Here is a 15,146-nt window from a genome sequence, read left to right as displayed (position 1 = left end):
TCTTTGATTCCAATTCATTTTTCCTGTCTCTCCAGCTAACCCATCAAAGCTTGAGTTTCTCCTTCTCAGTGGAACAAAACATCCCAATAAAGAATTTAAAACCAGCTACCGTAAAGGCCTATGATTATTATGAGACAGGTGAGTGGGATTCAGACATGCTGAGCCTTGAAAGGAAAAAGATGACTAACTAGGACAGGGTCACCGTAGCTGAAAGAAAACTCCACAATCTTTCACTGGAAGAAAGAGTTGAGTTTATGATCACAGGATAAGCATATTCCTGTATATTAATCTGTCTTATGCCCCCAAACAAGTATTAGAATCATTCTTATAAATTGATCATAAAGCAATAAGGGGATCAATTTTTTCTAAATTCCCCTATGATGTTTTTTCTGGACTGAATTATTCCAGAAAGAAAAGAAGGGTGGCAATAACTAAAAATGTGTGATATGAGACCCAAAATTTGTTCTATTTTTGATTTGGGCCTCAGATAGTTTCACGAATTTTGGGAAACTTTGTATAATATGTCAGGAAATTCTTCCATTTGCTCATGACTTTGAAGTAGAAACTTACCAGTATCTTAGCATGCTGGTAGTGTTCAAACTTTACTCTTTCTTAGAAAAGAAAAGGTTCAGAGAGGAACGTACAACTCCAATAAGAAAAACATAGTTGTGAAAAAGGGCTATACAGTGTCCTATAGAAAGACAGTTATCCATTTGTGAAATCTGCCCCTCAACTTTATGTCCAAGCCCAATTTTCTCTTGCTCCTCACTAACCAATCCCAAAAGGCTTAGTACAGAAGTCAGTCCTTTTATTGGCTCTGTAACTGTGCTTTATACTTTCTTTCGTAGCTTACACACTTTATTTACAATTAACCATTCATGTGCCTATTACTGAATGTCTTCACTCTGTCTCATCATTTTTGCATTTCAGAGGAATTCACCATTGAAGAGTACAGTGTTCCCTGCAGTGCTGGTAAAGTATAAACAGTAAAATCTAATGCCAACAAAAAGAAAATAAATAAAATATGTGTTGTCTGTGTAAAGCTGCTTCTTGAGCATATCCTTACCATATTATAAAACTCCTTGGTAAATCATTTATGAATTGAACTATCTACAATGTATTATAGAATTTCACAGTAGAAAAAAATGCAAGTAAAATATAATTACTGGTGTCTGGGTTGACTTGTTTGAAGATGAATCCAGGAATTTGCCACATATAAAAGGGAAATCATCTAATATTTAGTTTATGTTTCTATACTCAGTGGTGATATATTTATCACCCACGGCCTTTCTGGGATGTTTCTAAACTTATACTAGTTAAAGTCAGGAGACTGTTCACTATAAATTATCCATATAACACAGCACAAGAGATGTGATCTACAAGACCTTCCTTTAGGCTGATTGACAGTGTTCATCTTTAACAATACAACACTTGCTGTGAGACCTTCCACTTTCCACTTTAAAACATGAAAAAACTGAGAACAGCCTTATCATTAAAAATAATTAAACTTATTAAGTTCAAATACTTATAATTAAAATATGAAAACTTATTCCTTTATTAGATCACAAAATTTCCCTAATATTTCTAACTTTTCTTCTACTGTTTAGAATCTGAACACGGAAATGCTTGAAGATGGAAACTTACAAACTTCATCAGATGAACTTTTCCAGAAATGAAGAACAAAGACTTATCAGGAGAGAAGATAGTGGGAGAAAGAAGGGACGGGAATTGGAAGTACATGAAATTTGTGTGTCAAATAAATTTATGACATTTACAACTCTATCTTTTATTTTGTTCTTTATCAATGTTATATTTCCCTTCTGAAATACATATCCATTCTCCACAGTGTTTTTTCTTGGTTGTAGGTTCTTCCCTTTCATCACTTTAAGTATATCATGCCATTCCCTTCTGGCTTGTAGAGTTTCTGCTGAGAAATCAGCTGTTAACCTTATGGGAGTTCCCCTGTATGTTATTTGTCGTTTTTCCCTTGCTGCTTTCAATAATTTTTCTTTGTCTTTAATTTTTGTCAGTTTAATTACTGTGTGTCTCAGCGTATTTCTCCTTGGGTCTATCCTGTATGGGACTCTCTGTGCTTCCTGGACCTGGGTGGCTATTTCCTTTCCCATGTTAGGGAAGTTTTCAACTATAATCTCTTCAAATATTTTCTTGGGTCCTTTATCTGTCTCTTCTCCTTCTGGGACCCTTATAATGCAAATGTTGTTGCATTTAATGTTGTCCCAGAGGTCTCTTAGGCTGTCTTCAGTTCTTTTCATCCTTTTTTCTTATTCTGTTATATGGCAATGAGTTCCACCATTCTGTCTTCCAATCTGTCTCTTCTCCTTCTGGGACCCCTATAATGCAAATGTTGTTGCATTTAATGTTGTCCCAGAGGTCTCTTAGGCTGTCTTCAGTTCTTTTCATCCTTTTTTCTTATTCTGTTATATGGCAATGAGTTCCACCATTCTGTCTTCCAGGTCACTTATCCGTTCTTCTGCCTCAGTTATCCTGCTATTGATTCCTTCTAGTGTAGTTTTCATTTCAGTTATTGTATTGTTCATCTCTGTTTGTCTGTTCCTTAATTCTTCTAGGTCTTTGCTAAACATTTCTTGCATCTTCTCGATCTTTGCCTCCATTCTTTTTCCGAGGTCCTGGATCATCTTCACTATCATTATTCTGAATTCTTTTTCTGGAAGGTTGCCTATCTCCACTTCATTTAGTTGTTTTTCTGGGGTTTTATCTTGTTCCTTCATCTGGTACATGGCCCTCTGCCTTTTCATCTTGTCTATCTTTCTGTGAATGTGGTTTTTGTTCCACAGTCTGCAGGATTGTAGTTCTTCTTGCTTCTGCTGTCTGCCCTCTGGTGTATGTAGCTATCTAAGAGGCTTATGCAAGTTTCCTGATGGGAGGGACTGGTGGTGGGTATAGCTGGGTGTTGCTCTGGTGGGCAGAGCTCAGTAAAACTTCAATCCGCTTGACTGTTGATAGGTGGGGCTGGGTTCCCTCCCTTTTGGTTGTTTGGCCTGAGGCAACCCAACACTGGAGCCTACCTGGGCTCTTTGGTGAGGCTAATGGCAGACTCTGGGAGGGCCAAAGGAGTACTTCCCAGAACTTCTGCTGCCAGTGCCCTTATCCCCACGGTGAGACACAGCCACCCCCCACCTCTGCAGGAGACCCTCCAACACTAGCAGGTAGGTCTGGTTCAGTCTCCCCTGGGGTCACTGCTCCTTCCCCTGGGTCCCAATATGCACATTACTTTGTGTGTGCCCTCCAAGAGTGAAGTCTCTGTTTCCCCCAGTCCTGTTGAAGTCCTGCAATCAAATCCCACTAGCCTTCAAAGTCTGATTCTCTGGGAATTCCTCCTCCCATTGTCGGACCCCCAGGTTGGGAACCTGATGTGGGGCTCAGAACCTTCACTCCAGTGGGTGGACTTCTGTAGTATAAGTGTTCTCCAGTCTGTGAGTCACCCACCCAGCAGTTATGGGATTTGATTTTACTGTGATTGCGCCCCTCCTACCGTCTCATTGTGGCTTATACTTTGTCCTTGGACATGGGGTATCTTTTTTGGTGAGTTCCAGTGTCTTCCTGTCGATGAGTGTCCAGCAGCTAGTTGTGATTCTGGTGTTCTCACAAGAGGGAGTGAGAGCACGTCCTTCTACTCCACCATCTTGGTTCCTAATTGCCCACAGTGTTTTTTAAAACACTGAAAAATCATGCAAAGAGGTATAAGCAAAGAAACTATAGATAAATCAAACTGAAATTTAAAAAAATGTTCAAGTAACCCACAGGAAGGTGGGGAAAAGAAAACAATATTTCCAAATATTGGAAACAACCAAAACGTCCATCAGTAGGTGAAAGGTTAAACTACCTGTGGTACATTCATACTATGGAATACCAGTCGGTAATAAAGAGGGACAAAGTACTGATACAGGCAACAACTTGGATGGATCTCCAAAACATTACACTGAGTGAAAAGAAAGACAATTTCAAAAGGTCATACTGTGTGATTCCTTTCATATAACATTCTTGAAATGGCAAAATCATAGAAATGGAAAATAAATTGGTGGTTTCCAGGCTTTATGGAGGCTAGAGCCAGTGGGGAGGGATGTGACTTACAAAGGGATAGCATTAGAGAGATCTTTGTGGTGATGAAATCATGCAGGTGTAGAAGCAAAAGTCCTGGTTCAAATTTTTACATTTAATTCCATCTTAAATTATTTTGTTTTCTATTGTTTGGTGAGTGAGTATCTAAACTGACATTTTTTCTCATGTATGTAGCTTTCTAATAGTCCCATTATCATTTATGAACCAATTCAATATTTCCCTGCTAATAAAACATGACTCCTTTATCACAAATTAAATTAGCATATGTTTTAAGACTTGTTTCTAAGTGATTTATTCTATTTCATTGATCAGCTAGTCTATTCTTTCACATGTACTAAAATATTTGAATTACTGGGGCTTAATAAAATATTTTAATAATGACTCTGGCTGGTCCATTCTCATTTCTCTGTTTTCACCTTTTCTTTGCAATACTAAGCTTATTATTTATTCCAGGTAAAATTTTGAAATCTTTTTATGACGTGAATTATCCCCATAGTCACATTGAGCATTGTTTGGAAATTCATTGAATACTAATAAATTTATAATGTTTACGAATGTCAACTTTTTTACAATGTTTAGCCTTCCCTATTCAGACACATTTTATGTTCATTTATTCATTTCACATGAAGTGAATTCTAATTCTGACTTAATTTCTGAATTTGGCCTGAACTACAAAATAAAAATTAGAGATTAATTTCATGGACATAAATAGTAAGATAAGTTGAATGAATAATACAGTGTATACAAGGAGACAAATTAAAAGATAAGGGCAAAAATAAAATTACAAGATAAGGAAAGACTAGAACAATATTTCTTATTTGTTGATAGAAACCACTCAAAGATTTTTTTAAAAAGAATTATTTCAGAGATGCATTATAGATAGTCCATCTTCTAAGCAATGGCAGGAAGAAGAAAGCAAATTAATTCTGATCTTTCTAATTTCTGATACAGTCCATTTGTGCAGAGTGGGGCTGTTTTCATGCTTTTGATGGTTTAGCACACATATCTCTCGTCTACACTTAGACAATTCCATGCCTTAAAACATTATTTGGAGGGAGAAGCTTCAAGATGGCGGAAGAGTAAGATGCGGAGATCAATCTTCCTCCCCACAAATACATCAGAAATACATCTACATGTGGAACAACCCCTATAGAACACCTACTGAACACTGGCAGAAGACCTCAGACCTCCCAAAAGGCAAGAAACTCCCCACGTACCTGGGTAGGGCAAAACAAAAAAGAAAAAACAGACAAAAGAATAGGGACAGGCCCTGCACCAGTGGGAGGGAGCTTTGAAGGAGGAAAGGTTTACACACACTGGGAAGCCCCTTCGCGGGCGGAGACTGCGGGTGGCGGAGGGGGGAAGCTTCGGAGCCGCGGAGGAGAGCACAGCAACAGGGGTGCGGAGGGCAAAGCGGAGAGATTCCCGCACAGAGGATCAGGGCCGACCGGCACTCACCAGCCCGAGAGGCTTGTCAGCTCACCCGCCGGGGCAGGCGGGGGTCTGGGAGCTGAGGCTCGGGCTTCGGTCGGATCCCAGGGAGAGGACTGGGGTTGGCGGCGTGAACACAGCCTGAAGGGGTTAAGTGCGCCACGGCTAGCCGGGAGGGAGTCCGGGAAAAGGTCTGGAACTGCCAAAGAGGCAAGAGACTTTTTCTTGCCTCTTTGTTTCCTGGTGCACGAGGAGAGGGGATTCAGAGCGCCACTTAAAGGAGGTCCTGAGACGGTGCGAGCAGCAGCTATCAGCACAGACCCCAGAGACGGGCATGAGACGCTAAGGCCACTGCTGCCACCACCAAGAAGCCTGTGTGCGAGCACAGGTTGCTATCCACACCGCCCCTCCTGGGAGCCTGTGCAGCCCGCCACTGCCAGGGTCCCGGGATCCAGGGACAACGTCCCCGGGAGAACGCACGGCGCACCTCAGGCTGGTGCAACGTCACGCTGGCCTCTGCCGCCGCAGGCTCGCCCCGCACTCCGTACCCCTCCCTCCCCCCAGCCTGAGTGAGCCAGAGCCCCCGAAGCAGCTGCTCCTTTAACCCCGTCCTGTCTGAGCAAAGAACAGACACCCTCAGAAGACCTACACTCAGAGGCGGGTCCAAATCCAAAGCTGAACCCCAGGAGCTGTGCGAACAAAGAAGAGAAAGGGAAATCTCTCCCAGCAGCCTCAGGAGCAGCGGATTAAATCTCCACAATCAACCTGACGTACCCTGCATCTGCGGAATACCTGAATAGATAACGAATCATCCCAAATTGAGGAGGTGGACTTTGGGAGCATCGATATATATATATATGTATTTTTTCCCCCTTTTTCTCTTTTTGTGACTGTGTATGTGTATGTTTCTGTGTGAGATTTTGTCTGTATAGCTTTGCTTTTACTATTTGTCCTAGTGTTCTATCCGTTTTTTTTTTCTTTTCTTTTCTTTTGGTTAGTATAGTTTTTAGCACTTGTTATCACTGGTGGATTTGTTTTTTGGCTTGGTTGCTCTCTTCTTTCTTTTTTTTTTTATTACTTTTTAAATTGTTTTTAATAATTATTTTAATAACTTTATTTTATCTTTTTCATTCTTTCTTTTTTCTCCCTTTTATTCTGAGCCGTGTGGATGACAGGCTCTTGGTGTTCCACCGAGGAATTGGGCTGTGCCTCTGAGGTGGGAGAGCCAAGTTCAGGACATTGGTATACCAGAGACCTCCCAGCTCCATGTAATATCAAATGGCAAAAATCTCCCAGAGATTTCCATCTCAAAGCCAAGACCCAGCTCCACTCAACGACCAGCAAGGTATACTGCTGGACACCCTTTGCCAAACAACTAGCAAGACAGGAACACAAACCCGCCCATTAGCAGAGAGGCTGCCTAAAGTAATAATAAGGTCACAGACACCCCAAAACACACCACCAGACTTGGACCTGCCCACCAGAAAGACAAGATCCAGCCTCATCCACCAGAACACAGGCACTAGTCCCCTCCACCAGGAAGCCTACACAACTGAACCAACATTAGCCACTCGGGGCAAACACCAAAAACAACGGGAACTACGAACCTGCAGCCTGCGAAAAGGAGACCCCAAACACAGTAAGTTAAGCAAAATGAGAAGACAGAGAAACACACAGCAGATGAAGGGGCAAGGTAAAAACCCACCAGACCTAACACATGAAGAGGAAATAGGCATGCTACCTGAAAAACAATTCAGAATAATGATAGTAAAGATGATCCAAAATCTTGGAAATAGAATGGAGAAAATACAAGAAATGTTTAACAAGGACCTAGAAGAACTAAAGAGCAAACAAAAAATGAGAACGCAATAGATGAAATTAAAAATTCTCTAGAACGGATCAATAGCAGAATAACTGAGGCAGAAGAACGGATAAGTGACCTGGAAGATAAAATAGTGGAAATAACTACTGCAGAGCAGATTAAAGAAAAAAGAATGAAGAGAATTCAGGACAGTCTCAGAGACCTCTGGGATAACATTAAACGCACCAACATTCGAATTATAGGGGTCCTAGAAGAAGAAGAGAAAAAGAAAGGTACTGAGAAAATATTTGAAGAGATTATAGTTGAAAACTTCCCTAATATGGGAAAGGAAATAGTTAATCAAGTCCAGGAAGCACAGAGAGTCCCATATAGGATAAATCCAAGGAGAAAAACGCCAAGACACATATTAGTCAAACTATCAAAAATTAAATACAAAGAAGAAATACTAAAAGCAGCAAGGGAAAAACAACAAATAACATACAAGGGAATCCCCATACGGTTAACAGGTGATCTTTCAGCAGAAACCCTGCAAGCCAGAAGGGAGTGGCAGGACATATTTAAAGTGATGAAAGAGAAAAACCTACAACCAAGATTACTCTACCCAGCAAGGATCTCATTCAGATTTGATGGAGAAATTAAAACCTTTACAGACAAGCAAAAACTAAGAGAACTCAGCACCACTAAACCAGCTTTATACAAATACTAAAGGAACTTCTCTAGGCAGGAAACACAAGAAAAGAAAAAGACCTACGATAACAAACCCCAAACAATTAAGAAAATGGTAATAGGAACATACATATCGATAATTACCTCAAATATAAATGGATTAAATGCTCCAACCAAAAGACATAGACTGGCTGAATGGATACAAAAACAAGACCCGTATATATACTGTCTACAAGAGACCCACTTCAGACCTAGGGACACATACAGACTGAAAGTGAGGGGATGGAAAAAAGATACTCCATGCAAATGGAAATCAAAAGAAAGCTGGAGTAGCAATTCTCATATCAGACAAAATAGACTTTAAAACAAAGACTATTACAAGAGACAAAGAAGGACACTACATAATTCGTCAAGGGACGAATCCAAGAATAAGATATAACAATTGTAAATATTTATGCGCCCAACATAGGAGCACCTCAATACATAAGGCAAATACTGCCAGCCATAAAAGGGGAAATTGACAGTAACCCAATCATACTTTCATACATTTCATACATAACACAATCACACAATCCTACTTTCACCAATGGACAGATCATCCAAAGTGAAAATAAATAAGGAAACACTAGCTTTAAATGATAAATTAAATAAGATGGACTTAATTGATATTTATAGGACATTCCATCCAAAAACAACAGAATACACTTTCTTCTCAAGTGCTCATGGAACATTCTCCAGGATAGATCATATCTTGGGTCACAAATTGAGCCTTGGTAAATTTAAGAAAATTGAAATCATATCAAGTATCTTTTCCGACCACAATGATATGAGACTAGATATCAGTTACAGGAAAAATTCTGTAAAAAATACAAACACATGGAGGCTAAACAATACACTACTTAATAACCAAGAGATCACTGAAGAAATTAAAGAGGAAATCAAAAAATACCTAGAAACAAATGGCAATGAAAACATGACGACCCAAAACCTATGGGATGCAGCAAAAGCAGTTCTAAGAGGGAAGTTTATAGCAATACAATCCTACCTTAAGAAAGAAGAAACATCTCAAATAAACAACCTAACCTTACACCCAAAACAATTAGAGAAAGAAAAACAAAAAAAACCCAAAGTTAGCAGGAAAGAAATCATAAAGATCAGAGCAGAAATAAATGAAATAGAAGCAAAGATCAATAAAACTAAAAGCTGGTTCTTTGAGAAGATAAACAAAATTGATAAACCATTAGCCAGACTCATCAAGAAAAAAAGGGAGAAGACTCAAATCAATAGAATTAGATATGGAAGAGGAGAAGTAACAACTGACACTGCAGAAAAACAAAGGATCATGAGAGATTACTACAAGCAATTGTACGCCAGTAAAATGGACAACCTGGAAGAAATGGGCAAATTCTTAGAAATACACAACCTTCCAAGACTGAACCAGGAAGAAATAGAAAATATGAACAGACCAGTCACAAGCACTGAAATTGAAACTGTGATTGAAAATCTTCCAACAAACAAAAGCCCAGGAGCAGATGGCTTCACAGGCAAATTCTATCAAACATTTAGAGAAGAGCTAACACCTATCCTTCTCAAACTCTTCCAAAATATAGCAGAGGGAGGAACACTCCCAAACTCATTCTACGAGGCCACCATCATCCTAATACCAAAACCAGACAAAGATGTCACAAAGAAAGAAAACTACAGGCCAATATCACTGATGAACATAGACGTAAAAATCCTCAACAAAATACTAGCAAACAGAATCCAACAGCACATTAAAGGATCCTACACCATGATCAAGTGGGGTTTACCCCAGGAATGCAAGGTTTCTTCAATATATGCAAATCAATCAATGTGATAAACCATATTAAAAAATTGAAGGAGAAAAACCATATGACCGTCTCAATAGATGCAGAGAAAGCTTTCAACAAAATTCAACACCCATTTATGATAAAAACCCTCCAGAAAGCAGGCATAGAGGGAACTTACCTCAACATAATAAAGGCCATATATGACAAACCCACAGCCAATATCGTCCTCAATGGTGAAAAACTGAAAGCATTTCCACTAAGATCAGGAACAAGACAAGACTTCCCACTCTCACCACTATTATTCAACATAGTTTTGGAAGTTTTAGCCACAGCAATCAGAGAATAAAAAGAAATAAAAGGAATCCAAATCAGAAAAGAAGAAGTAAAGCTGTCACTGTTTGCAGATAACATGATACTATACAGAGATAATCTGAAAGATGCTACCAGAAAACTACTAGAGCTAATCAATGAATTTGGTAAAGTAGCAGGATACAAAATTAATGCACAGAAATCTCTTGCATTCCTATACACTAATGTTGAAAAATCTGAAAGAGAAATTAAGGAAACACTCCCATTTACCATTGCAACAAAAGAATAAAATACCTAGGAATAAACCTACCTAAGGAGACAAAAGACCTGTATGCAGAAAATTATAAGACACTGATGAAAGAAATTAAAGATGATACAAATAGATGGAGAAATATACCATGTTCCTTGATTGGAAGAATCAACATTGTGAAAATGACTGTACTACCCAAAGCAATCTACAGATTCAATGCAATCCCTATCAAACTACCACTGGCATTTTCCACAGAACTAGAACAAAAAATTTCACAATTTGTATGGAAACACAAAAAACCCCAAATAGCCACAGCAATCTTGAGAAAGAAAAATGGAGCTGGAGGAATCAGGCTCCCAGACTTCAGACTATACTACAAAGCTATATAAATCAAGACAGTATGGTACTGGCACAAAAACAGAAATATAGATCAATGGAACAGGATAGAAAGCCCAAAGATAAACCCACGCACATATGGTCACCTTATCTTTGACAAAGGAGGCAAAAATGTACAGTGGAGAAAGAACAGCCTCTTCAATAAGTGGCGCTGGGAAAACTGGACAGCTACATGTAAAAGAATGAAATTAGAACACTCCCTAACACCATACACAAAAATAAACTCAAAGTGGATTAAAGACCTAAATGTAAGGCCAGACACTATCAAACTCTTAGAGGAAAACATAGGCAGAACACTCTATGACATAAATCACAGCAAGATCCTTTTTGACCCACTTCCTAGAGAAATGGAAACAAAAACAAAAATAAACAAATGGGACCTAATGAAATTTAAAAGCTTTTGCACAGCAAAGGAAGCCATAAACAAGGCAAAAGGACAACACTTAGAATGGGAGCAAATATTTGCAAATGAAGCAACTGATAAAGGATTAATCTCCGAAATTTACAAGCAGCTCATGCAGCTCAATATCAAAAAAACAAACAACCCAATCCAAAAATGGGCAGAAAAACTAAATAGACATTTCTCCAAAGAAGTTATACAGATTGCCAACAAACACATGAAAGAATGCTCAACATCATTAATCATTAGAGAAATGCAAATCAAAACTACAATGAGATATCATCTCACACCAGTTAGAATGGCCATCATCAAAAAATCTAGAAACAATAAATGCTGGAGAGGGTGTGGAGAAAAGGGAACCCTCTTGCACTGGTGGTGGGAATGTAAATTGACACAGCCAGTATGGAGAACAGTATGGAGGTTCCTTAAAAAACTACAAATAGAACTACCATATGACCCAGCAATCCCACTACTGGGCATATACCCTGAGAAAACCATAATTCAAAAAGAGTCATGTACCAAAATGTTTATTGCAGCTCTATTTACAATAGTCAGGACATGGAAGCAACCTAAGTGTCCATCAACAGATGAATGGATAAAGAAGATGTGGCACACATATACAATGGAATATTACTCAGCCATAAAAAGAAATAAAATTGAGTTATTTGTAGTGAGGTGGATGGACCTAGAGTCTGTCGTACAGAGTGAAGTAAGTCAGAAATAGAAAAACAAATACCGTATGCTAACATATAGATATGGAATCTAAGAAAAAAAAAAAGGTCATGAAGAACCTAGGGGCAAGATGGGAAAAAAGACACAGACCTACTAGAGAATGGACTTGAGGATACGGGGAGGGGGAAGGGTAAGCTGTGACAAAATGAGAGAGTGGCATGGACATATATACACTACATTTGTTTTTAAAGTAAAAAGAGTCATGGAAATCCTATCTTGATCCACTAGTACAGTCTGAAAGTTGTCTAAGGAATAACAGCTCAGAAACCTGAATGCAAGAGTCTATTCTCTGAGGTATCAAAGTTCAGAGGATGTAGTAGAATCCTTTCCAGAAGCCTTCAGCAAGCATCAAGAAGCAGATACCTGCTTGATAATAAAATTACTTAATTTATCACAGTAACCAATAACATCATATGAAGGATGGCAAAATTTTCTGTAGTCATACTGCACATAGCTATTTTATAGTTTTCATCAATGTTTTCTTAAGAAAACATTTTCTTAAGTATATACTATTATCAGGGAAGACATTGACAAATCTCCAGAGCCTTCACATAAAAGGTACAATTTCTGAAATATTTATATTAATAATATTCTACCTATACAAACTTAACCTAGGGAAGGCTGAGTGTATCTTCCAATTTGATCATTTTTCCCATGTATCTCTTACAACACTAATAAGCTAATTAATAAATATAATGAAAACTATGCTGAATTTAATTGTTGTTAATTTAGGATTCAATCTTGGAAGGAAAAAGAGAGTTGCTAAATTGCAACTGCTATCTAGATTAAACAGGAGAAGCAATCCTTTATTACCTATTATTTAATCAAAGTGATAAAATATTTTTAACTTAAAAGAAGATAACATGATTGTAAAGCCAACACAAAGCAGAGAGAAATATTCTGGTGCAATATTGAATAAATGTTATCTGGACACATTGCAACAGAAAAAAATAATAAACTCACACTGTTAAGAGCAAAATCTACTAAATTGAGAGTTAGACACAGCATAAATAAAAGAAAAAGGACTTTCCTCAGATTCATTAAAAACACAATATATTTGAATAATACCTACTATATTCCAGATAAATGACCACAATTCACTTTCTAAAACCAATATACCATTTAACAAAGAGAAACCCAAATTTTAGCTTTGCATTAATATAATATTTTATAGTAAGTTTCACAAGCTTTTTAAAATTCTGTTAGTTGTTTTCTTGCTGCTTTTATAGTTCTTCTCTGTTCCTTTCTTCTTCTCCTACTCCGTTCCTTTGTGGTTCGGCGACTTTCTTTAGTGTTATGTTTAGATTCCTTTCTCATTATCTTTTGTACATCTGCTATAGGCTTTTGCTTGTGGTTAACTTGAGGTTCACATATAACAGCCTATATATGTAACAGTCTATTTCAAGGTGTTAGCAAGTTAAATTTGAACACATTCTTAAAAACTCTACCTTTTTACTTCCCCTTCCCACACTTTATGTCTTTATGCCATATTTTACACCTTTTTATTTTGAGTTTCCTTTAACTTGTTAACTACCTACTTATTGTGGTTGTTAATTTTACTCTTTTGTCTTTTAACCTTCATACTAGCTTTACAAGAGCTTAACCCACTATCTTTACTATATACTTGCCTTTACCAGTGAGATTTTTACTTACATGTTTTCTTATTTGTTAGTACCTTTTCTTTCCAGCTTAAGGAAGTCCCTTTAACATTTCTTGTAAAGTTGGTTTAGTGGTGATGAACTCCTTTAGCTTTTTCTTCTGTGGAAAACTCTTTATCTCTCCTTCAGTTCTAAATGATGGCCTTGCTGGGTAGAGATTCTTGGCTGGAAGTTTTTTCCTTCACAACTTTGAATCTATTGTGCCACTCCCTCCTGGCCTGCAGAGTTTCTGCTGAAAACTCAGCTGATAATCTTAGAGGTTTCCCTTGTATGTAACAAGTTTTTTTTTTTTTTCTCTTGTTGTTTTTAAGATTCTTTAACTTTTGATATTTTAATTATAACGTGCCTTGGTATAGATCTCTTTGATTCCTCTTATAAGGAACTCTCTGTGCTTCCTGAACCTGGATGTCTGTTTCTTCCAGGTTAGGGACGTTTTCAGCCGTTATTTCTCAAATAAATTTTCTGTCTCTTCCTCTCTCTGTTCTCCTTCTGGGACTCCTATAATATGAATGTTATCCTGCTTGATGTTGTGCCTCTTAAACTATCTCCACTCTTTCTAAATTCTTTTTTCTCTTTGCTGCTCTATTTGGGTGAGTTCTGCTGCTCTGCCTTTCAGGTCACTGATCCGATCTTCTGCTTCACTTAGTCTTCCGTTAAACCCCTCAAGCCTATTTTCAGTTCATTTATTATATTCTTCAGCTCTGTGGCTTCTGTTTGGCACTTTCTTACATCATCCATCTCTTTGTTGAAACTCTATGTTCATCCATTCTTTCCTAAGTTCAGTGAGCATTTTTTGACTATATGAACTCTTCTTTTCAGATAGATTTCTTACCTCCATTTTATTAAGGTCTTTTTCTGAGGTTTTGTTTTGGTCTATCATTTGAAGCATCTTCCTCTGTTTCCTCATTTTGCTTGACTCTCTGTGTTTGAGTCTACATATTAAGTGAAAGAGCTAACTCTCCCAGTCTGGAAGGAGTGGCTTTGTGTAGGAGATGAAACTTAGCATTTATCCTTGCCCTAGTTTTTGGTTATCTCTCAAACCTGTGTGATTGTCTAAGTTTTGTTCTTGATAGGTCCCAGTTGGTGAGGGTGTTTCAAGACCTGTCTGCGTTCCAAAAAGAGTGAGCTCAGTCAGCACCTAGTTTCAGGCTGATCAAAAGCTAGATCCTCGGGCAGCAGCTTTAAACTATGTAAATATATATAGTTCTGTGGGTCTGCAATTGTTGACCCTGCTGACCTCCAGACCAGGAGATCTGGGGATATTTCCCTAGGCAACAGTTGCAAAATTGAGGTTTCATGTGGTGTATATGCTCACTTCTGGAAGGTACCAGCAAGCCATGGCAAGGTCAGGGGAGGGTGCCACGATGATGTCTTCCTGCCTATGTTCCCCACGAGTGCGTCTGCAGCCTCTAGATGAGTGGCAATCCTGAAGCATGTCCCCCAGGTTGAAGTTCCAGGACAAGTAAATGCCTTTTTCACAGCAGACTGTGGGTATGCTTCTTTCTGCTGTCTGTGCAGTGCACTGGGTGTGGTAGCCTACCTAGAACTGTCTTTCTAATTGTCACAGACT

General features: G+C 38.4%; 1 protein-coding gene and 1 long non-coding RNA gene across 2 annotated transcripts in view; one reads left to right on the top strand and one right to left on the bottom strand.

Moving 5' to 3' along the window:
• LOC111176736 (pregnancy zone protein-like) overlaps positions 1-646 on the top strand; it is a 40,579-nt gene extending 39,933 nt beyond the window's left edge. The window contains exon 34 of the mRNA XM_089920271.1: positions 36-646. Within this exon, the coding sequence (XP_089776397.1) occupies positions 36-191 (156 nt within the window). The 3' untranslated portion in view covers positions 192-646. The remainder of the gene's footprint in view (positions 1-35) is intronic.
• LOC111176742 (uncharacterized) overlaps positions 1-15,146 on the bottom strand; it is a 172,194-nt gene that overhangs the window by 42,055 nt on the left and 114,993 nt on the right. The gene's annotated exons all lie outside the window — the stretch shown is intronic.

This window comes from Delphinapterus leucas, chromosome 11 (genome assembly GCF_059928025.1).
Source record: "Delphinapterus leucas isolate spDelLeu-1000000601 "Yukka" chromosome 11, BTC_Dleu_Yukka2, whole genome shotgun sequence".
Classification (NCBI taxonomy): domain Eukaryota; kingdom Metazoa; phylum Chordata; class Mammalia; order Artiodactyla; family Monodontidae; genus Delphinapterus; species Delphinapterus leucas.
The sequence above is the reverse complement of the archived record's forward strand: the minus strand, read 5'-3'. Positions and strand labels throughout refer to the sequence as shown.